The sequence below is a fragment of the Erinaceus europaeus genome, chromosome 13 (assembly GCF_950295315.1).
Source record: "Erinaceus europaeus chromosome 13, mEriEur2.1, whole genome shotgun sequence".
Taxonomy (NCBI): domain Eukaryota; kingdom Metazoa; phylum Chordata; class Mammalia; order Eulipotyphla; family Erinaceidae; genus Erinaceus; species Erinaceus europaeus.
The window spans coordinates 44,095,373-44,120,509 of record NC_080174.1 but is presented as its reverse complement, the minus strand read 5'-3'; the positions used below and the strand labels follow the sequence as shown (position 1 = coordinate 44,120,509).

The window sequence follows — 25,137 nt, the reverse complement described above, 5'->3', positions numbered from 1 at the left end:
GGTGGGGATGTGGACGGGGTAGCACATTTTGAAGAGGTAAAAAGTTGTACTACTAAAACACATAGACTTATAAATGAAAGTTACCTCAAAAGCAAATAAGAACAATAATAGATTAAAAGAAATGACAAGGGCAGGGGTATATAGCATAATGGTTATGCAAAGAGACTCTTATGCCTGAGGCTCTGATGTCCCAGGTTCAATCCCCTGCACCACCATGAGCAAGAGCTCAGCAGTGCTCTGGTGTTTCTCTCTGTGTCTTCCTTTCTCTGCATCTTTCTCAAAATAAAATAAATAAAATACTTAAAAAAGAGTTGTCTGGGAGGTGGCACAGTGCGTAACGCTTTGGACTCTCAAGCATGAGGCCCTGAGTTCAATCCCCGGCAGCACGTGTACCAGAGGGATGTCTGGTTCTTTCTCTCTCTCCTATCATTTCTCATGAATAAATAAAATCTTTAAAAAAAAGGCAAACCTCAAGGATATTAGTATAATATCACTTAAGAAAGAAAAGTTATACACACCTGCTAGAGTATAGAGAAACTGCTCTTCTCCCTGCTCTACTTGGCTCCTCCTGTTGTCCAAAACCTTCTTGACAGTGTCCATTAGGCCAAATGTATGGGCTACATTGTTGAGAACAGCAGCATCTATTAAAGAAAAAATGCTTATCAGTTGAGTTGAAACTGAAAGGCTCGAGGGCCAGATGATAGCACAGCCAGTTGAGTGCACACGTTATCATGCTCAAGGACCTGGGTTTAAGTCCCTGGTCCCCACCTCCAGGGGGGAAGCTTCATTAGTGATGATGCAATGCTATAGGTGTCTTTATGCCCCTTCTCTCTCAATTTCTCTCTGTCCTACTAAATAAAAAAGAAATTAAAAAAATAAATTAAAAAAAGGAAAATATGGCCACCAAGAGCAGTGGATTTATCCTGCAGGCACTGAGTCCCAAAGATAAGCCTGTTGGTAATATAATAAACAAACAAATTAAAAGGTTCCACCAGCAAACAATTTTTCTGTTTATAAATACAAAATAATCCAGAAATATTGGAACTATCATAAACAAACAAAAACAACCTTTTTAATATGTTATACCAGAGACTGAACCCAGGGTCTTACACATATGCATCACCAATGGGTAACCTCCCCAGCCCGAATCATTTCCAATTTAATGAGAGAGAGAAAACAAAGAACTACTCTACTATCCATGTAGTTCTTTTTTTTTCTTTTAAAGTCTTTTTCTAAATTTATTTATTCATTTTCCCTTTTGTTGCCCTTGTTGTTTTTCATTGTTGTTGTAGTTATTATTGTTTTGTTACTGATGTTGTCATTGTTGGATAGGACAGAGAGAAATGGAGAAAGGAGAAGACAAGAGAGGGGGAGAGAAAGATAGACACCTGCTTTACCACCTGTGAAGGGACTCCCCTGTAGGTGGGGAGTCAGGGGCTCAAACCAGGATCCTTACACTTTGTACCACATGCACTCAACCCGCTGCACTAGTGCCCGACCCCCTATCTATGTAGTTCTTTTTTTAAAAAAACAAAACAAAACTTTTTTTTTAATCTTTATTTATTGGATAAGGACAGCCAGAAATCAAGGGGGAAGAGGGTGATAGAGAGGGAGAGAGAGAGAGAGACACCTGTAGCACTGCTTCACCACTCGCAAATCTTTCCCCCTGCAGGTGGGGACCAGGGGCTCGAACCTGTGTCCTTGTGCATTGTAATATATGCGCTCAACCAGATGTGCCACAACCAGGCCCCTCCTATCCATGTAGTTCTACCTTGTTCCTCCTATATGGTGCCAGGGATTGAACCCAGCATTTTAAGATCCCAGTTTGAGCCCCTGACTCCCCACCTGCAGGGGATTTCTCTCTATCCTAACAACAGCAGTAATGACAAGAATAACAACAACAACAACAAGGGCAACAAAATGGGGGAAAAATAGCCTCCCGGAGCAGTGGATTCCTAGTGGAGGCACCAAGTCCCATCAATAACCCTGGAGGTACAAAATAATAACAACAACAACAGTAAATTTTAATTTAAAATGTATATCATAAGCTTGTGAGATCTCATTATGGCCACATTTGTAACATCCTTTTACTGAAGAAAGCATCCTATGAGTATTCAGCAACAGCCATTAATAAACACTCTTATTTCTGAAACTTTTAAACTAATAGACTATAAAAGTCTTCAAAATCAGGTTTGTTTCTCCAATTTTCAAACCATACAAACACACACATATATATTCACATACATATGTATTCACAATATATCTTCAGAATACACACACACACACACACACACACACACACACACACACACAGAGGGAGGCAAACGGAAAAAAAGAAAAAAAGAAAGAAAGACAGCGAGAACGAAAGAAATATTGCTTTTAGGTACACTATATAATGGCAAAAATTACCTGTAAAGAAAAGCATGGCTAGGGCTGGGGAGATAGTGTAATGGTTATGCAAAAGACTTTCATGCCTGAAGCTCTACAGTCCCAGGTTCAATCTCCAGCACTACCATCAGCTGAGCAGTGCTCTAGTCTCTCTCTGTATCTCTATCATAAATAAAATAAAAATAAAAATACCAGACAAGCCACCTGTTTTCCTAAGAAAGAAAGATAGAAAGAGGGGACTGGGGAGATAGCATAATGGTTGTGCAAAAAGACTTTCATGCCCGAGGTACCAAAGGTCCCAGGTTCAATCCCCAGCACCACCATTAGCCAGAGCTGAGCAGTGCTCTGGTAAAAAAAAAGAAAGAAAGAAGGAAGAAAGGAAGGAAGGAAGGAAGGAAAGAAGGAAGGAAGGAAGGAAGGGAAAAAGAACAGCTAAACCTGAATATGAACTTTGTACAATTTATTTGTTAAAAATATTTTTAAGTCTTATTTAATTTATTTATTATTGAAATCAGAGAGAAATTGAGAACGATGGGGAGAGAAGAGAGGGAAGAGACAGAGACACGTGCAGCTCTACTTCACCAGGAAGCTTTCCCCCTGCAAGAGTGAACAGGAACCTCAGCCCAGGTCTTTGTGCACTGTAGTGTATGTGTTAACCAGGTGCGCCACCACCTGGCCCCATCACTGACTTTACATTTTTTTTTTATATTTATTTTCCCTTTTGTTGCCCTTGTTGTTTTAGTGTTGTAGTTATTACTGTTGTTATTGATGTCACTGTAGTTGGATAGGACAGAGAGAAATGGAGAGAGGAGGGTAAGATAGAGGGGGAGAGAAAGATAGACACCTGCAGACCTGCTTCACCGCCTGTGAAGCGACTCCTCTGCAGGTGGGGAGCCGGGGGCTCGAACCAGGATCCTTACGCCAGTGACTTTACATTTTTGTGGAAGAGCTGGGACCTCAAACATGCATGGTTTCACTGCCCCAGGGGTGCTTCCTCATTCAGAGTGAGAGAGAGGAGAGAGATACAGAGTCACCACAACAGCAGAGCTTCCCTTGGTGCTGCTCTAACACCACCATGTAGCTCCGGAACTCAAATCTGGGTCAAGCACATGGCAAGGCATACACTCTACCCAGCAAGTTATCTCTTCAGCCCCCTTGACTTTACTTTCATGAATCTTCATTTCCTTATCTATAAAATGGGGATGATATAAGTTTAGTAATCTAATAAGGTTAACAGGATCTGCCTACAGTTGTTTGTATTTAATAATCTCTATTATTGGGTTTAGTGCACTTACCTGTGACCTGGAAGGGAGTCTGTATGAGCCGCTGCTGAACTCCCCTGAGTAATTCCTCTATTTCCTTCTGTATATTGCAGACAACCTCTTCCATCAGCCCAACATCAGCTATTCCTTTCCAGAACATCAAAGTATCCTCTAGTATAAGAGGGACAAAATAGTGAACAAGAGATTTACATATATTGAGGTCCATCTGGATAGTGTGCTAAAATCAACATTATCTTAGTGTGGTTCTTTTGCATGATTCCACCCCTCCTGGTGGACTTTTTCTTCCTATAAATACAGAGGCAGAGAGGAAGCAGGGAGGAAGAGAGATATAGATAATAAGAGTGTAGAAAAACAACACAGCACCAGTTGTGCACAGACTCCAGTGTAGTTACCAGGGGCTCAAGCCTAGGTCCTTGAGTATGGTAAAGTGTGAGTTCTACCAGGTGAGCTACCTCTTGGTCTCCTACCACATTTTATTTTTAATATGTTTATTTATTTTCTAAGTGGGGGAGGTCAGAGCACTGTTTCAGAAAGTGGTACCATGACCAGAACTCAGGGCCTTACACATGTAAATCCTCAAGTCCTACACTACCCTCTAGGCCATCTCTTTTATATCATATAACATTTCAATTCAGAAGGGTGTCTTCTTTCTTCTTTATCTTTCTTTCTTTCAATATTTTATTTATTTATTTGTTTATTTATTAGAGAGATAGGAGGAGAGAGAGAGAAAGAGAACCAGAGCATCACTCTACTAGTACATGTGCTGCTGGGGATTGAACTCAGGACCTCATGCTTGTAAGTCCAAAGTCCAGTGCTTTAGCCACTTCACCACATCTTGGACCACTTCCCACCCCCACCCCCCTCCATTAGCTATCTATCTAGACAAGGAAGCAGAGAGAGTAAAACAGAACACAGCACCAAAGCTTCCTTCAGTGCAGTGGGGGCCAGACTTGAACCTGGGTCATGTTCATAGCAAAGCAGCACACTATGAATTAGCTATTTCTCCAGCTCTCCTTCTATTTATAAATCTTTTTTATGTGTGGCACTGGGGCCTCACAAATGTAAAATTTCAGCAATCCCAAGCCAACTCTCTCATTCTTTTTATTTCAAACCAAGAGAAAGCAAGAAACATGGCAGCACTGCTTCATCATTCATGAAACCACTCTGGTAATTCCAAGTGGTACTATAGTTCAAGACCAGCCCTTGCTCTTGGTAAGGCATGCATGCATTCCACCAGGTGAAGTAATTTCCCCTGCTCTGCCCCCACTGCTTTTACTTATTTATTTATTTATTTATTTATTTGAGAGACACACCAGAGAACTGCTCAATTATATGTAATATGATGTGTGCAAGGCATATACTCTACCTGATAAGCCACGACCTAAGCTGCTTAATTTTTTCTTCTCTTGCAGCTTGGTTTAAGAATGCACAAGGACCCAGGTTCGAGTCCCTGGTCCCCACCTGCAGGGGGAAAGCTTCCTGAGTGGTAAAGCAGAGCTGCAGGTGTCTCTGTCTCTCACCTCCTTCGCTCTCAATTTCTGGCTATCTCTATCCAATATATAAATAAAGATAATAAATTTTTTAAATTTATTTCTTTATTGGGGAATTAATGTTTTACATTCAACAGTAAATACAATAGTTTGTACATGCATAACATTCCCCAGTTTCCCATTTAACAATACAACCCCCAGTATGTCATTTATCATCCTTCATGGACCTGTATTCTCCCCATCCACCCACCCCAGAGTCTTTTACTTGGGTGCAATATGCCAATTCCATTTCAGGTTCTATTGTGTTTTCTTTTCTGATCTTGTTTTTCAACTTCTGCCTGAGAGTCAGATCATCCCATATTCATCCTTCTGTTTCTGTCTTATTTCACTCAACATGATTTTTTCATAAGAAACCAAAGTTCCTGGTCAGGGAACCGAAGTGTGGCCCAGAGTAAAATGTTCCAGAGACAGAGAAACTGTCTCATAATGAAACAGTAGAGGCTTTGGCAAACCTCTTCATAAGTAGAAGAGAAGACCATAGTGCACAGGTATGCAAAGTCTTCACTTATCTGGGAGTTGCGCAGGTCCAGTCCCACGTTGTAGTGCCATATGTTGTTTTCGACGGGTTATGTTGTTTTTGCCGGGCTGGCTTCACGGGCGGGTAACAGACAACCAGGGACTCATGGTTGAGCTGTAGGCAGTATCTCTTTATTCATGCAGGATGCAGCACAATCTAAGAGGAGCTAAGCTAAACTCAAGTACCCTAAAACTCACAATGCTGTCTTTATATATACTTGCCAAGTAGGGTGGAAACAGGATGTGACATAGAGAGGGTGGAGAGAAAAGTGACTGGTGAAAATCAGAGTGTGGCAAGGAGAGGATCAGGGTGTGACAAGGAGGGGGCGGAGCAGGTGAGAATCCTATCACTGAACCACCAATGCCCTGGAGGGAGGTGCTTGTTAACAGTGGTTATGTAAATAGAATGCAGTGGTTATGTAAATAGAATAGTGTTAAGCAGGGGGGATTTAAACCAAATGAAACAGAAGGGGTCTCATGCATACCAACAGTTCTTCTTTGAAGGTTTTGTAGAATTCATTTGTAAAACCATCTGGTCCATGACTTTTATTTTTGGGGAGATTTTTGATAACTGTTTCAATTTCATTAGCTGTGATAGGCCTGTTCATGTTATCCACTTCCTCTTTACTTAGTTTTGGAAGTTGGTAGGTATCTAGGAAATCGTCCATTTCTTCCAGGTTCTCTAGCATGGTGGCATATAGTTGTTCATAGAAGCCTCGCATGATATGTTGAATTTCTGCAGTGTCTGTTGTGATATCTCCTTTTTCATTTACTATCCGATTTATTTGGGTCTTCTCCCTTTTTTGTTTTGTGAGTCTGGCTAAAGGTTTGTCGATTTTGTTTACTCTTTCGAAGAACCAACATTTACTTTTGTTGATCTTTTGTATGGTTTTCCTATTCTCAATGTTATTGATTTCTGCCCTAACTTTAGTGATTTCTGTCCTTCTGGTTGCTTTAGGGTTCCTTTGTTGTTCTTCTTCTAGGTCTTTAAGATGTGCAATCAGGCTGTTTATTTGTGCTTTTTCTTGTTTCCTAATGTGTGCTTGTATAGCTATGAACTTCCCTCTTAGGACTGCTTTAGCTGTGTCCCAAATATTTTGATAGCTTGTGTCTTCATTTTCATTGAACTCTCGAAACATTTTGATTTCTTCCTTGATTTCCTCTTTGACCCAGAAGTTGTTAAGAAGTGTACTGTTGAGCTTCCACATTTTGGCACTGTTACTAATCTTTTGTTGATTGTTAAATGTTAGTTTAATTCCACTGTGGTCTGAGAAGATGCTTGGGATGATTTCAATGCTCTTGAATTGGCTGATACTGTCTTGTGGCCTAACATATGGTCTATCCTTGAGAATGATCCATGTGGATTTGAGTAAAATGTGTATTCCAGTTTCTTGGGATGAATGACTCTGAAAATGTCCAATAGTTCTAGTTTATCTATCTCTTCATTTAGCTCCCTTATGTCTTTATTGATTTTCTGCCTGGATGATCTGTCAAGTTGAGATAGTGGGGTGTAGAAGTCCCCTACCATGATTGTGTTACTGTTAATATATTGCTGTAGCTCTTTCAGTAGAAGTTTGATGTATTTAGATGGCTTCTCATTGGGTGCATAGATGTTAATAATTGTTAAGTCCTCTTGATTGACTGATCCTCTGAGCATTAAGTAGTGTCCATTCCTATCTTTTTTAATCTTATCTATTTTAAAGTCTATCATGTCAGATATGAGAATAGCTGTTCCTGCCCTTTTTTGTGGGCCATTGGCTTGTATGATAGTTTTCCATCCTTTCACTTTAAGTCTGTGTTTGTCTTGTTGAGTTAGGTGAGTTTTCTGTACACAGCATATTGTTGGGTTGTGTTTTCTGATCCATCTTCCTACTCTTTGTCTTTTAATAGGTGAATTCAGGCCATTGACATTTATTGATATCAAAGACTGAAGGTATTGATAATAATTTTTTTTTAATTAGAAATACATCAAAGTTAGAGGCAGTCTGATAGGATGAAAAGCAAGGAATAGCCCCACACGTATGGACATCTAATCTTTGACAAAGGGGCCCAGACTATTACATGGGGAAAGCAGAGTCTCTTCAACAAATGGTGTTGGAAACATTGGGTTGAAACATGCAGAAGAATGAAACTAAATCACTGTATTTAACCAAATACAAAAGTAAATTCCAAGTAGATCAAGGACTTGGATGTTAGACCAGAAACTATCAGATACTTAGAGGAAAATATTGGAAGAACTCTTTTCCGCATAAATTTTAAAGACATTTTCAATGAAACGAATCCAATTACAAAGAAGACTAAGGCAAGTATAAACCTATGGGACTACATCAAATTAAAAAGCTTCTTCACAGCAAAAGAAACCACTACCCAAACCAAGAGACCCCTCACAGAATGGGAGAAGATCTTTACATGCCATACCTCAGATAAGAGTTTAATAACCAACATATATAAAGAGCTTGCCAGATTCAACAACAAGACAACAAATAACCCCATCCAAAAATGGGGGAAGGACTTGGACAGAATATTCACCACAGAAGAGATCCAAAAGGCCAAGAAACACATGAAAAAATGCTCCAAGCTTCTGATTGTCAGAGAAATGCAAATAAAGACAACCATGAGATATCACTTCACTCCTGTGAGAATGTCATACATCAGAAAAGGTAACAGCAAGAAATGCTGGAGAGGGTGTGGAGTCAAAGGAACCCTCCTACACTGCTGGTGGGAATGTCAACTGGTCCAACCTCTGTGGAGAACAGTCTGGAGAACTCTCAGAAGGCTAGAAATGGACCTACCCTATGATCCTGCAATTCCTCTCCTGGGGATATATCCTAAGGAACTCAACACATCCATCCAAAAAGATCTGTGTACACATATGTTTTTGGCAACACAATTTGTAATAGCCAAAACCTGGAAGAAACCCACGTGTCCAACAACAGATGAGTGGCTGAGCCTGTTGTGGTATATATATACAATGGAATACTACTCAGCTGTAAAAAATGGTGACTTCGGGGAGTTGGGCGGTATCGCAGCGGGCTAAGCGCAGGTGGCGCAAAGCACAAGGACCGGCATAAGGATCCCTGTTCGAACCCCGGCTCCCCACCTGCAGAGGAGTCGCTTCACAGGCGGTGAAGCAGGTCTGCAGGTGTCTGTCTTTCTCTCCTCCTCTCTGTCTTCCCCTCCCTCTCTCCATTTCTCTCTGTCCTATCCAACAACGACAACAACAATAATAACTACAACAATAAAACAACAAGGGCAACAAAAGGGAATAAATAAATAAAATAAATATTAAAAAAAATTTTTTTTTTAAATAGTGACTTCACGGTTTTCTTGGATGGACCTTGAAAAAATCATGTTGAGTGAAATAAGTCAGAAACAGAAGGATGAATATGGGATGATCTCACTCTCAGGCAGAAGTTGAAAAACAAGGCCAGAAAAGAAAACACAAGTAGAACCTGAAATGGAATTGGTGTATTGCACCAAAGTTGAAGACTCTAGGGTGGGTGGGTGAGGAGAATACAGGTCCATGAAGAATGATAAATGACATAGTGGGGGTTGTATTGTTAAATGGGAAACTGGGGAATGTTATGCATGTACAAACTATTGTATTTACTGTTGAATGTAAAACATTAATTCCCCAATAAAGAAATAAAGTAAAAAAAAGAAAAGAAAAGCAAGGAATACATAGTCAAACAGCTAAACTCAGGTGTAACATTCACTGTGGGACTGTAAACATTGTAAACACAGAAGCAAATTGTTGAGCCTTTCTGAAGCATAATTTCTTCATAAAGTGAGTCTGTTGGTCCTGGAGGTGGCACTGTGGGTAAAGTATCAGATACTCAAGTATGAGGTCCTAAGTTCAAATCCCCACAGCATATGTGCCAGAGTGATTTCTGGTTCTCTCTCTCTTTCTTATTAATAAATAAATAATTTTTTTTATTATCTTGATTTATTTATTGGATAGAGACTGTTAGAAATGTAGAAAGGGGGGAGTCGGGCCGTAGCGCAGCGGGTTAAGCGCAGGTGGCGCAAAGCACAAGGACCGGCATAAGGATCCCGGTTCGAACCCCGGCTCCCCACCTGCAGGGGAGTCGCTTCACAGGCGGTGAAGCAGGTCTGCAGGTGTCTATCTTTCTCTCCCTCTTTCTGTCTTCCCCTCCTCTCTCCGTTTCTCTCTGTCCTATCCAACAACGACGACAACAACAATAATAACTACAGCAATAAAACAACAAGGGCAACAAAAGGGAATAAATAAAAGAAAAAAATAAAAGAAAAAAAAGAAATGTAGAAAGGGGAGATAGAGTGGGAAAGAGACAGAGAGACACCTACAGCCCTGCTTCACCACTTGCAAAGCTTTCCCCTTGCAGGTGGGGGATGGGGGCTTGAACCTAGATCCTTGCGCATTGTAGCATGTGTGCTCAACCAGGTGCACCACCAAGTAAATAAAATCTTTTTAAAAATGTGAGTTTGGGGATTTGAGCGGTAGTGCAGTGGGTTAAGCACAGGTGGTCCAAAGCGTAAGGACTGTCCCGCTATCTCTATCCAATAAAAAAAAAATTGTGACTATAATTAGTACTAATATACATAAGAAAAAAAGTAATTTAGAGGTATTCTGTGCCCATATCTGAGCCTCACAGAAAAGTACCTGAAATTTCCTCTGAGTCTTTCTTCACACCCTCCTCTGTGGCCATGGTGACAGCAGCAGTGAGAGCTGAGTTCCATTCCAGTCCGGCTTCTTCCATGCTCTCTTCTGATATGGCAATCTGTGTGATGCTACCTAAAAGAAGTACATCAGATGTAAGGCCAGTGAATTTTATGAGGAAGAAAGAAAGGAAGAAAGAAAGAAAGAAAAGAAAAGAAAAGAAAAGAAAAGAAAAGAAAAGAAAAGAAAAACATAGCTATCCTCTATCTCACACTTATAGCCAAAGAAATCTTGTATTTAAATTGTCAGGATCAGGATAGGTCCATCTTTAATTTGTTTTTAAAAAAAAAATGTCTGGGGGAGTCGGGTTGTAGTGCAGCGGGTTAAGCGCAGGTGGCGCAAAGCACAAGGACCGGCATAAGGATCCCGGTTCGAACCCCGGCTCCCCACCTGCAGGGGAGTCACTTCACAGGCGGTGAAGCAGGTCTGCAGGTGTCTTTCTCTCCTCCTCTCTGTCTTCCCCTCCTCTCTCCATTTCTCTCTGTCCTATCCAACAACGACAACAACAATAATAACTACAACAATAAAACAACAAGGACAACAAAAGGGAATAAATAAATAAAATAAATAGTAAAAAAAAAAATGTCTGGGAGTTGGGTGTTAGCACAGCGGGTTAAGCGCACGTGGCTCGAAGCGCAAGGGCAAGGACCAGAGTAAAGATCCCAGTTTGAGGCGCCCCCTCCCCACCTGCAAGGGAGTCACTTCACAATAGGTGAAGCAGGTCTGCAGGTGTCTCTCTCTTCCCCTCTGTCTTTCCCTCCTCTTTCCATTTCTCTCTGTCCTATCTAGTAACTGTGACATCAATAACAACAACAATAACTATAACAACAATTTAAAAAAGAGCAACAAAAAGGAAAATAAATTAATAAACATTTAAAAAGTATTTTTAATTAGTTAATTTACTTATTTTCCCTTTTGTTGCCCTTGTTGTTTTATTGTTGTAGTTATTATTGTTGTTATTGACATCATCATTGTTGGATAGGACAGAGAGAAATGAAGAGAGGAGGGGAAGACAGAGAAGGGGAAGAGAAAGACAGACACCTGCAGACCTGCTTCACCACTTGTGAAGTGACCCCCCTGCAGGTGGGGAGCCGGGGGCTGGAACTGGGATCTTTACCAGGTCCTTGCACTTGGCGCCATCTGCGATTAACCTGCTGTGCTACCGCCAGACTCCCAAAAGTCTCTTTTTTAAAAAAAGATTTAAAAAAATATTTTATTTATTTGTTTTCCCTTTTGTTGCCCTTGTTTTATTGTTGTAGTTATTGTTATTGTTATGTGCGCAAGTAGGTTAAGCGCACATGGCACAAAGCCCAAGGACCAATGTAAGGATCCTGGTTCGAGCCCCTGGCTCCCCACCTGCAGGGATTTCTGCTTCACAGGTGGTGAAGCAGATCTGCAGGTGTCTATCTTTCTCTCTCCCTCTCTGTCTTCCTCTCCTCTCTCCATTTCTCTGTCCTATCCAACAACAACAACAGCAATAATAACAATGATAAACAACAAGAGCAACAAAAGGGAAAAAAAAACATTACAAAAAAAAAATCTTTTGCATAACTATTATGTTGTCTCCCCAGCACTTGTTAGATAAATCTTAGAAGAAAACATAGTAATTTATTTTATTGAAAGTTTTATTTATTGGGTAGGGAAGTAGCATGATAGTTATGCAAAAAGATTTTCATGCCTGAAGCTCAATCCCCTATGCCACAATAAGCCAGAGTTGGGAAGTACTGTGTTTTAAAAAGAAGAAAAGAAAAAGGAAAAAGAAAAAAATAATAAGATTTATTTATTTATTTGTTAGAGAGTGGTGAGGATGGGGAGAGAGAGATCATGCACTCCAATAGATCAAACTTGAGACCTTATATTTGAGACTCCAAAGCTCTGTCCACTTTGCTACCTCCCAGGCCACACAATTAAGAAATTTTAAAATAGTGGTCCATGAGATGGCAAGGTGGATAAAGCATTGGACTCTCAGGTGTGAGGTCCAGAGTTAAGTTCCAGCAATACATGTACCAGAGTGATGTCTGCTTCTTTCTCTCTCCTATCTTTTTCAATTAATTAATTAACATAATTTTTTTTTTTAATGGTGACTAGGGAAATAGCTCAACTAGAATAACATCAGGTTTTCATGCCTGAGGTCCCCAGTTTGATCCAGAACTGACTGGAGAGATGCCCCGGCTTGTCTCACTCTCATGTGAAATTCTATCTCACATATGTAATTAATAAAATAAATCTTTAAAAAGAGACTTTTGGGGGGGCTAGTTGGTAGTGCAGCAGGTTAAGTGCACATGGCACAAAGCACAAGGACAGGCGTAAGGATCCTGGTTTGAGCCCCTGGCTCCCCACCTGCAGGGGAGGCTCTTCACAGGCGGTGAAGCAGGTCTGCAGGTGTCTGTCTTTCTCTCCCCCTCTCTGTCTTCCACTCCTCTCTCCAGTTCTCTGTCCTATCCAACAATGACAACAACATTGAACTTGGAACCTCATGGATGAGAATCCAGTGCTTTATCCACTGTGCCACTGCCCATACCATGACCTTTTTAGTTTTAACCAGAGTTCAACTTTAGTTTATAGTGGTGCTAGAGACTGAACCTAGGTTATTTGATGTCTCAGGCATGAAAGTCTTTCTTCATAATGATTTCTTTTACTCTGCTACCAGGGTTATTGCTGGGTGCTGGCACTACTTTTTTTTTTTTTTTTGCTTCTGTTTTTTTATTGGATAGGAGAGAGAGAAATTGAGAGGGAAAGGGGAGAGACACCTGCAGACTTGCTTCACTGCTTGTTAAGTGAAGGGCTTGAACCCAGGTCCTTGTGCAACCATTTTATGTTATCTTTCCAGTCCTTTTTCCTTAATTTTTTTTTTTTTTGCCTCCAGGGTTACTGCGGGGGCTCAGTGCCTGCACTATGAATCCACTACTCCTGGAGGCTATTTTTTCTCTTTTGTTGCCTTTGTTGTTTATTGTTGTTGTTATTATTGTTGTTATTGCTGTCATTGTTGAATAGGACACAGAGAAATAGAGAAGGGGAAGATAGAAGGGGAGAGAAAGATAAGACACCTGCTTCACCGCTTTGTGCCATGTGCGCTTAACCTGCTGTGCTACCACCCAGCCACCCTTTTTCCTTAATTTTTAAGATACTGCTCAGCTCTGGTTTATGGTGTTGCTGGGGATTAAACCTGGGACCTTTGGTGCCTCAGGCATGAAAGGGTTTTTTTTTTGCATAACCATTATGCTATCTCCCCACCCCAATTTTTAAGATTCTTTATGACTGGGTGGTGGTGCACTGGTTGAGTGCACATGTTACAATGCACAAGGACCCAGGCTCAAGTCCCCAGTTCCCACCTGCAGGGGGAAAGCTTTGTGAGTGGGGAAGCAGTATTGCTCGTGTCTCTTTGTCTCTCTCATTCCCTACTACCCCCATCCCTCTTGTCTCTTGATTTCTGGCTGCCTCTAAACAATAATAGAATTTAAAAAAATATATATATATGAAAGAGAAAAAAATCAGGGCATCACTTTGGCATATGTGATGCTGCAGACTGAACTTAACACCTCATGCTTGAGGGTCCAATGCTTTACCCACTACACTACCTCTTGGACTGCACGGTTCTCACATTTTTAGGATCAAGGGTCTAGTCTCTGCTCCACCTACCAGGCAACCAAGAAGACAGCATTTCCCTATCTTTTTATGTCCTAGAGCCTTTTTTTTTTTTTTAATCACTGCTCTGGGTCATTTTCTATTTGTTTGTTTTGGGTTTTTTTTTTTTTTTGGAGGGGGTGGGGGAGAAAGAGCGTGAGAGTACAGACACCATAGCACCAAAGCTTCCTCCAATGTAGGGGACAGGCTTGAACCTGATTTGTTCCTGCACCTGATAAAGTAGACATGCTATCCAGGCCTTTAGTCTTCTTGTGATTTTATAAGTCTTCTAGATGTGCTGAAACACATTCTATGCAAATATGGCAATTCTCTAGTTGGACTAACTAAATACTTATTAGTAACTTCATATGGCTATATCTTTCCTGGATGACAGAAAGCTCTAGGCCCAAATTCTCTAATTTTGTAGTTAGTTTGTGTGTCCAGCCTGACTCAATCATGAGTCTCAACTTGGCTCTCTGGATGCCTGTCAGATAAGATCCTAATCCTTATAGGAGAGTCTCTCGAGTTCTGTTCATTCAACGATATATTGTTTTTGATACATCTCAGTTTAAAGGCTACAAACCATTCATCATTCTAATATACCTTCCTCCATTGACTACAAATAGAGCAAAAAGATCTTCCAAACCATTTGAATTCAGTGCTGGGTGGTGGCACACTCAGTTGAGCACTCATGCACAAAGCCCCCAGTGCCCACCTGCAGGAGGAAAGCTTCACAATTGGTGAAACAGTGCTGAAGGTGTATCCCTCTCTCTCTCTCTCTCTCTTTAAATCTTTTTTTTTCCTCCAGGGTTATTGCTGGACTTGGTGCCTGCACCATGAATCCACCGCTCCTGGAGGCCATCTCCCCCCCCCCCCCCCCCCCCGTTGCCCTTGTTGTTGTAGCCTCGCTGCGGCCATCACTATTGCCACTGTTGATGTTGTTTGTTGCTGAACAGGACAGAGAGAAATGGAGAGAGGAGGGGGAGGGAAAGACAGACACCTGCAGACCTGCTTCACTGCCCGTGAAGCGACGCCCCTGCAGGTGGGGAGCCAGGGGCTCGAACCCGGATGCCTACGCTAGTCCTTGCGCTCTGCGCCACATGCGCTTAACCCACTGCGCCACCGCCCAACCCCCTCTTTTTAAATCTTTATATATTTATTTATTGGGTAGAGACAGCCAGAAATCAAGAGGGAAAAGGGAGATAAGGAGAGAGTCAGAGACACATACAACACTGCTTCACTACTTGCAAAGCTTTCCCCCGCAGGTGGGAATGGGGGCTTAAACCCAGGTTCTTTTGCATTATAATATGTGCACTCAACCAGATGCCCCCCTCTCAATTTCTGACTGTCTCTATTCAATAAATAAATATGACTTTAAAAAATACATCTGGGAGTCGGCAGTAGCGCAGCAGGTTAAGTGCACATGGCAGAAAGCACAAGGACCAGTGTAAGGGTCCCGGTTGGAGCCCCCGGCTCCCCACTTGCAGGGGAGTCGCTTCACCGGCAATGAAGCAGGTCTGCAGGTGTCTGTCTTTCTCTCCCCTTCTCTGTCTTCCCCTCCTCTCTCTAACAACCACGACATCAATAATAACAACAACAGTAATAACTACAACAACAATAAAAATCAAGGGCAACAAAAGGGAAAATAAATAATTTTAAAAATACATCTGATTTCCATGTGACACTAAAGTGAGGTCACTAAATAAGCATTATAACAAAGGAATAAGAAACTCTGGCCCAAAGGAATCATTTGGAAGAAAATATATATCTATTTCTAAGCAGGGAATTCTACCTAATACCTTTCAATGACATCAATGATCGTGAGAACTGAAATTAAAGAAACAGGTGGAGGGATGAGGGAGAAAATGCTACTCGGTTCTCAGGTGGTTTCCTACCCCCTACCATCAGCCGAAGTGGGTGTCTGCACCACACTTGTCTGCTGTCCTGGCACAGGAGCTCTTGCACTGCTGATCAGAAGATCAAATTTGGTGCTTCTGCAGGTATTGGAGCAAACTTTGTCATGCTGGTAAAAATCAATCTGTCCAGAATCCATCATTTTCCTGTGCAAAGGGAGATAAGAAGTACGAGTTCAACTTGAACTTCATCTACAGGGAACTAAGCCTCAGGGACAAATAGAAACAACTTTGCAGAATCTCCTCTGAAGGTTAGTGAAACCTAACAATATTAAAACTCATTAGGTTGCAAAAATTCTAATTGGGGCTATAAAATTTATATTGGTTCTGCCCACATTTACAAATACTCTCTCATACTTACCTGGCAGAGGAGATACCATGATCATAAATACTCTTCTTTTCCCTCCTTAGTCAACTCACAATGAGTATTCTCTTTTTTTGTTGTTATTACTAAGTTTTAGGTATATACTCTGAATGATAGCTAATTTTCCCCATAGTGTCTCTCTCTTTGTTAAATACTTCTTTTATTTATTTATTTTTTTCCTTCAGCATTATCGCTGGGGCTTGGTGCCTGCACTACGAATCCACTGCTCCTGGAGGCCATTTTTCCCATTTTGTTGCCCTTGTTGTTATTGTTATTATTGTTGTTATTGCTGCTGCTATTGGATAGGACAGAGAAGAGGGGAAGACAGAGAGGAAAGATAGAGAGACACCTGCAGCCCTGCTTCAGCACCTGTGAAATGACCCCCCTGCAGGTGGGGAGCCGGGGGCTTGAACTGGGATCCTATTGCCGCTTCTTGTGATTCATGCCATGTGCACTTAACCCACTGCACTGCTGCTGGGCCCCTAGTGTGTCTCTCTTATTAATTTCACACATTACTTACTTACTTGATAGAGACTGAAGAGAGAGAGAGAACAAAAGAGACCACAGCATCAAAGTTTTCTTCAATGCAGTGGGAGCTATGCTCAGTCCTGGGTCATGCACATGGCAAAGCATCACACTATCCAAGTGAGCTATTTTGCTGGCCCTCCCCACAGTGTAACTGAAGTTAACTACCACTACCCCCACCACCTCAAAGCTCATATCCCAGCACAACTAAGAAATACATAGGAGAGGGGGCCAGTTGGTAGTGTACCTGGTTAAGCACATACATTACAGTGCACAAGGACAAAGGTTCAAGCCCTTGGTCTCCATCTGCAGGGGGAAAGCTTCATGAGTGGTGAAGCAGGGCTGTGTGTGTCTATCTCTCCCTTTCCCCTTTGAATTTTTCTGCCTCTATTGAATAATAAGCAAACAAACAAACAAACAAATAAGAAATATATAGGAGAAGTGGCCTGGGAGGTGGCACAGTGGATAAAGAAAGCATTGAACTCTCAAGCATAAGGTCCTGAGTTCAATCCCCAGCAGCATATGTATCAGAATGATGTCTGGTTTGTTTTTCTCTTTCTCTCCTCTTATCCTTCTCATTAATAAATAAATAAAATATTTTTTAAAAAAGGAAAAGAAGGGGAGCCGGGCAGTAGCGCAGCGGGTTAAGTGCAGGTGGCGCTAAGCGCAAGGACCAGCATGAGGATCCCGGTTCGAGCCCCCGGCTCCCCAACTGCAGGGGAGTCACTTCACAGGCGGTGAAGCAGATCTGCAGGTGTCTGTCTTTCTCTCCTCCTCTCTGTCTTCCCCTCCTCTCTCCATTTCTCTCTGTCCTATCCAACAACGACGACATCAACTACAACAACAATAAAAAAAAAAAAGACAACAAGGGCAACAAAAGGGAAGATAAATACATGAAATTACAAAAAAAAAAAAAAAGGAAAAGAAAAAAGAAATATATAGGAGAGAATCGGAATTTTGTTAGGAAATTGAGATGTGTTAGTTCTCTCTTTTTTTTTTTTTTTGGCTCCAGGGTTATTGCTGGGGCTCAGTGCCTGCACTACAAATCCACTGCTCCTGGAGGCCATTTTTTTCCTTTTGTTGACCTGGTTGTTTATCATCGTTGTTGTTATTATTGTTGTTGTTATTGCTGTCATTGTTGGAGAGGACAGAGAAAAATTGAGAGACTCGGAGGGGAAGATAAAGAAGGGGAGAGAAAGAAAACTGCAGACCAGGGGCCAGGTGGTGGCACACCTGGTTAAGTACATACATTATAATGCACAAGGACCCAGGTTCAAGCCCCTGGTCCCCACCTGCAGGGGGGAAGCTTCACAAGTGGTGGAGCAGGGCTGCAGGTGTCTCTCTGTCTCTCTCCCTCTCTATTTCCCCTCCCTTCTCAGTTTCTCTGTCTCTGTCCAATAATATATAAATGAAAATTAAAAAAAAAAAAGAAAAAGAAACCTTCAGACCTGCTTCACCACTTGTGAAGTGACCCTCCTTGCAGGTGGGGAACTGGGGGCTCAAACACGGATCCTTACATGGTCCTTGGGTTGTGCCATGTGTGCTTAACCCACTGCGCTACTGCCCTGTCCCTGTATTAGTATTCTTAGACCAACAAGATCTGCTGATACTTCCAAAACACAAAGTATCAGCATACCATTTTCCTTGAGGGAAAAAAATGATAATTATGCTAAACCCTTGATATAAAATGTCCTCCTAACAGGGCCCACGAGACATTGTTATTATAGGTCATGAGCAAAACCATGGGATATTTTAATTACAGTAAGCTCTGTGTTATAATGTTACTTGGCTTTTAGGAATTTTGAGTCCTTTCCTGCAATTAGAGAAAGTGGGCAACTGCTTGTTTTTCTGGGCAAATAAAATATATCAAGAAAAGCAAAGCAATGACAGTTAAAGCATTCCTAATCTCAACTACTGATTTTTGCACATACATCATTTGAACAAAAAAAAAAGAAGAAGAAGAAAGAAAGAAAACTTGAAATTGGGCAGGGGTAGATAACATAATGGTTATGCAAAGAGACTCTCATGCCTGAGGCTCCTAAGTCCCAAATTCAATCCCCAGTACCACAATAAGCCAAAACTGTGCAGTGCTCTGCTGTTTTTCTCTGTGTTTCTCTGCATCTCTCTCAAAAATAAGATAAATACCCCCATAGGGCCTTACCCTCAACGTGGATCAACAACAGTAGAGAATGTTCCATCCTCCCTTGGAGGATGGACAACATACTCTATGTTCCACCTGAGGAAGATGGGTCCTGAAATTGGGGCAGCTTGGAATGTTCCTACTCTTGACCACAGAATGTGAGCTCAGATCTATAGGGAGGTAGAGGTCACATAGGCTCCTAAGCTGAATATGGGCTGCGGATCAGATCAAATTGATGGGGTACAGTCAACAATATTTATACACCTTTCCCATATTTGGGAGCTACTCTCTTCCCTGACCCAGCTTTCTGGTCCTTTTTCCAACCATGACATCATCTCCCCAGACAATAACTTAGATCCACCTGAATATCAGATATCAGGCTCAGGAAAAAAAAAAGTGGGGGGACCAGTATAGTCATAGGCTCTTTGGAATATAACTAAAATAGGTCTACTAACAATCTATAAAACGGAGATCCCGGCCCCACACCTATGGACATCTAATCTTTGACAAAGGGGCCCAGACTATTACATGGGGAAAGCAGAGTCTCTTCAACAAATGGTGTTGGAAACAATGGGTTGAAACATGCAGAAGAATGAAACTGAATCACTGTATTTCACCAAATACAAAAGTAAATTCCAAGTGGATCAAGGACTTGGATGTTAGACCAGAAACTATCAGATACTTAGAGGAAAATATTGGAAGAACTTTTTTCCGCATAAATTTTAAAGACATTTTCAATGAAACAAATCCAATTACAAGGAAGACTAAGACAAGTATAAACCTATGGGACTACATCAAATTAAAAAGCTTCTTCACAGCAAAAGAAACCACTACCCAAACCAAGAGACCCCTCACAGAATGGGAGAAGATCTTTACATGCCATACCTCAGATAAGAGTTTAATAACCAACATATATAAAGAGCTTGCCAGACTCAACAACAAATAACCCCATCCAAAAATGGGGGAAGGACTTGGACAGAATATTCACCACAGAAGAGATCCAAAAGGCCGAGAAACACATGAAAAAATGCTCCAAGTCTCTGATTGTCAGAGAAATGCAAATAAAGACAACCATGAGATATCACTTCACTCCTGTGAGAATGTCATACATCAGAAAAGGTAACAGCAGCAAATGCTGGAAAGGGTGTGGGGTCAAAGGAACCCTCCTGCACTGCTGGTGGGAATGTCAATTGGTCCAACCTCTGTGGAGAACAGTCTGGAGAACTCTCAGAAGGCTAGAAATGGACCTACCCTATGACCCTGCAATTCCCCTCCTGGGGATATATCCTAAGGAACCCAACAAATCCATCCAAAAAGATCTGTGTACACATATGTTCTTGGCAGCACAATTTGTAATAGTCAAAACCTGGAAGCAACCCAGGTGTTCAATAACAGATGAGTGGCTGAGCAAGTTGTGGTATATATACACAATGGAATACTACTCAGCTGTAAAAAATGGTGACTTCACCGTTTTCAGCCGATCTTGGATGGACCTTGAAAAAATCATGTTGAGTGAAATAAGTCAGAAACAGAAGGATGAATATGGGATGATCTCACTCTCAGGCCGAAGTTAAAAAAACAAGATTAGAAAAGAAAACACAAGTCGAACCTGAAATGAAATTGGAGTATTACACCAAAGTAAAAGACTCTGGGGTGGGTGGGTGGGGAGAATACAGGTCCATGAAAGATGATGAATGACATAGTGGGGGTTGTATTGTTAAATGGGAATCTGGGGAATGTTATGCATGTACAAACTATTGTATTTACTGTTGAATGTAAAACATTAATTCCCCAATAAAGAAATAAATTATTTAAATAAATAAATAAATAAAAGCTGTGGAAGACTACAAAAAAAAAAAAAAAACAGAGATCCCCCCCCAACTCTTCATATGAACTTTCCCAGCCTTTAGGTTCATGATTAGTCAACAATTTTTTTTAAAAAACATTTTATTTATTTCTGAGAAAGACAGGGAGAAGAAGAACCAGGCATCACTCTGGCACATGTGCTGCCGGGGATCAAACTCGGGACACCTCATGCTTGAGAGTCCAAAGCTTTATCACTGTGCCACTTCCCAGACCACGATTAGTCAACAATTTTTTTGGCTTTATATGTTAACTATTTTTTTCAGCCACCAGGTTCCAGATGCTAACATGATGCCAAACAGACTTCCCTGGGCAGACCAATGTGTCCTGGAGCCCCACTTCCCCAAAACCCCGCCCCACTAGAGAAAGAGAGAGACAGGCTGGGAGTATGGATCAACCTGCCAACGCCCATGTTCAGCGGGGAAGCAATTGTAGAAGCCAGACCTTCCACCTTCTGCACCCCATAATGACCCTGGGATAAAGAACAGGAAAGCTATCAGGGGAGGGGATGGGATACGGAGTTCTGATGGTGGGAACTGTGTGGAGTTGTACCCCTCTTATCCTATGGACTTGTCAGTGCTTCCTTTTTTTTTTTTTTTTTAAGATTTTATTTATTTATTTTTAATGAGAAAGATATGAGGAGAGAGAGAAAGAGCCAGACATCACTCTGGTACCTGTGCTGCCGGGGATTGAACTCGGGACCTCATGCTTGAGAGTCTAGTTTCTTAGCCACTGCACCACAGTGCTTCCTTTTATAAATAAAAATTAAAAATAAATAAAATACTTTTTAAAAAAACTTTAAATTATACATCTCTAAATATAAAAGCAATATGTAAAGATAAAAATTAACATTTTCACAAGATCAGAAAAGAAAACACAAGTAGAACCTGAAATGGAATTGGCTATCACACCAAAGTAAAAGACTAGGGTGGGTGGGTGGGGAGAATACAGGTCCATGAAGGATAACAGAGGACCTAGTGGGGATTGTATTGTTATACGGGAAACTAGGGAATGTTATGCATGTACAAACTATTGTATTTACTGTTGAACGTAAAACATTAATTCCCCAATAAAGAAATTTTTAAAAAATTAACATTTTCTGTGAAAAATACAGAAAACTGCATTTTCTCTTATACACATTAAAAAACAAACAAACAACCCTTAAAAAAAATTCCCTGGGGGGGGGGGTGTCAGGCGGTGGTACAGTGGGTTGAGCGCATGTGGTGCAAAGTTCAAGGACCAGCGTAAGGATCCCGGTTCAAGACCCGGCTCCCCACCTGCAGGGGAGTCGCTTCACAGGCGATGAAGCAGGTCTGCAGGTGTCTATCTTTCTCTCCCCCTCTGTCTTCCCCTCCTCTCTCCATTCTCTCTGTCCTGTCTAACAACAAACAACATCAACAATGGCAATAATAATAACCACAACGAGGCTACAACAAGGGCAACAAAAGGGGAAAAAAATGGCCTCTAGGAGTGGCGGATTCATGGTGCAGGCACCAAGCCCAGCAATAACCCTGGAGGAAAAAAAAAATTCCCTGATGCATGAAAGCAAAGGACTCTGGAAAAGACAAGGCAGGGAAGAGTTGAAGAGATCCTTGGGTTCCCAATACAATGATGTTAAAGCACCTAGGTTGTTGGTCTGCTTCTAAGACCCCTTTTGTTTTGATCATTATGTTAGGTTCACTTGCATTGTTTAACGTTGTGGTCTATTTACATAATCACTGCTTTACCTGAGACCGCCCTGCCTACACTAAGCCCCCTCTCCTAGTCACATCCTGTTTCCCACCGTTTTATCCCCACTGGTTCCCACTCTATTTTCGCTCCGCCCCCTCTCCTAGTCACACCCTGTTTTCCACCTTTTAACCCCCCACTGGTTTGCACTCTCTTTTTGCTCCGCCCCCTCTCCTAGTAACACCCTACCACTTCCTTCTTGGGATGTATAGAAGAATCTTCTTTCCTGATTAAACACATTGGATTGCCTTCCGGCTCCCAAGTCCCAGAGTCTCTCTCCTGCTATACTAGCCCGACACGAGTTCCTGATCCCTCTCCCGCAGCAGCCTAAGTTGGCTCCACTCCAGTTCTCTCCAACCCAGAGAACACCTGCTCGGGAAGAAGCACCCTCAAGCTATCCCGGCACTAGGTTGTAGGTAAGAGTGTTCTCAAAGAACTTTTCTACAGAGATAAGAAAGTGTACCCATGTGTCAATGACTGCACTGTATAACATTGTGTCCCCCACCCCAATAAAATGATTTTTAAAAGAAAATCTCCCAAAGTCCAAAAGGTAGTGCAGTGGACTCTCAAGCATGAGGTGCCTAGTTCAATCCCTAGCAAAATACTTGTCAGACTGATGCTCTGTTTCTCTACACTCTTTCCTTTTTCTTTTTTAATTTTCTTTCTTTCTTTCTTTCTTTCTTTCTTTCTTTCTTTCTTTCTTTCTTTCTTCACAATTCCCACCATCAGAACTCCGTATCCCATCCCCTTCCCTGATAGCTTTCCTGTTCTTTATCCCTCTGGGAGTATGGACCCAAGGCCATTGTGGATGCAGAAGGTGGAAGGTCTGGCTTCTGTAGTTGCTTCCCCGCTTCATTTTTTTTTAACTCTTTAATTTCTGTGTTTACAAGTTCTTCCAAAGGAGCTCAGAGCTAGGTCAACTCACTTTCTTCTCTTATTTCATTAATAAATGAATAGACTGTTCTTTAAGTCTCTGGTAGGGAAAGTGGCATAATGATTTACATAATAGACTTCCATGTCTGAGGTTCTGAGGTCCCATGGTCAGTCCCTGGCACCTCTATAAACCACATCTTAACAGTGCTCAGGGATTTAAAAAAGGGAGGAAATAGACATCACAAGGACAACATTTCCACATATCTTTTCATTTCTTTTTTTGCCTTCAGGGTTATCGCTGGGGCTCAGCGCCTGCACTATGAATCCACTGCTTCTGGTGGCCATTTTTCTTTCCATTGTTGTTGGATAAAACAGAGAGAAATTGAAAGGGGAGGGTGAGATGGGGGGTAGATAGCATAATAGTTATGCAAAAGAGACTCTCATGCCTGAGGCTCCAAAGTCCCAGGTCCCAACCCCACACCTTCAGAAGCCAGAGCTGAGCAGTTCTCTGGTTAAAAAAAAAGAATGAGAGAGAAAGATAAGACACCAGCAGACCTACTTCACCTCTTGTTAACTAACCCCCTGCAGGTGGGGAGCCAGGGGCTCAAACCAGGATCCTTGTGCTTGTCCTTGAGCTTCATACTATTCCACATATCTTCTTTCTTGCACCTTTTTTTTTCCCTTCTCATTTTTTTTTAAAAAAGATTTTATTATTAATGAGAAAGATAGGAGGAGAGAGAAAGAACCAGACATCACTCTGGCACATGTGCTACTGGGGATCCAACTCAGGACCTCATGCTTGAGAGTCCAAAGCTCTACCACTGCGCCACCTCCCAGACCACTTTTTTTTCCAGTTCTTTTTTTTTTTTTTTAGAGATTCATTTTATGGAACACCCCGGGTGGTAGTGCACCTGGTTGAGCACACATTACAGTGCGTGAGGACCCAGATTCAAGCCCCTAACCCCCACCTGCAGGGGGAAAGCTTTGCTAATGGTGAAGCAGGTCTGCGGGTGTCTCCCTGTCTCTCTCCCTATCCTCTCTGTTTCTGGCTGTCTCTGTCCAACAAATAAAGATAATAAAATATTATTTTAAAAAATATTTACTTTTTGGGAGTCGGGCTGTAGCGCAGCGGGTTAAGCGCAGGTGGCGCAAAGCACAAGGACCGGCATAAGGATCCCGGTTCGAACCCCAGTTCCCCACCTGCAGGGGAGTCGCTTCACAGGCAGTGAAGCAGGTCTGCAGGTGTCTATCTTTCTCTCTCCCTCTCTGTCTTCCCCTCCTCTCTCCGTTTCTCTCTGTCCTATCCAACAACAATGACAACAACAATAATAACTACAACAATAAAACAACAAGGGCAACAAAAGGGAATAAATAAATAAATATTTATTTTTTTAATATTTATTTATTTATTACTGGAATTTATTTTATTTTTTTAATTTTTATTTATTATTGGAAGACAGCCAGAAATTGAGAGGGGAAAGCAAGATAGAGAGGGAGAGAGCAGCCTTGCTTCACCACTTGTGAAGCTTTCCCCCTGCAGGTGGGGACCAGGAGCTTGAACTCGGGTCCTTGGACACTGCAGTGTGTGCACTAAGCCAGTGCACCACTGCCTGGCCCCAGAGAGATTTATTTTATTATTCATTCTGCATGCATGTCTGTACGTAAGAGAGA

General features: G+C 41.7%; 1 protein-coding gene across 9 annotated transcripts in view; it reads right to left on the bottom strand.

Moving 5' to 3' along the window:
* Positions 1–25,137, bottom strand: part of GMEB1 (glucocorticoid modulatory element binding protein 1) — a 65,765-nt gene that overhangs the window by 6,907 nt on the left and 33,721 nt on the right. For all 9 annotated transcript variants that reach the window (XM_060205665.1, XM_060205672.1, XM_060205671.1 and 6 more), the window contains 4 exons: positions 15,963–16,120; positions 10,380–10,511; positions 3,684–3,821; positions 519–641 (listed from right to left, as the gene is read on the bottom strand). In XM_060205665.1, coding sequence (XP_060061648.1) covers positions 519–641; positions 3,684–3,821; positions 10,380–10,511; positions 15,963–16,120 — 551 coding nt within the window. The remainder of the gene's footprint in view (positions 1–518; positions 642–3,683; positions 3,822–10,379; positions 10,512–15,962; positions 16,121–25,137) is intronic.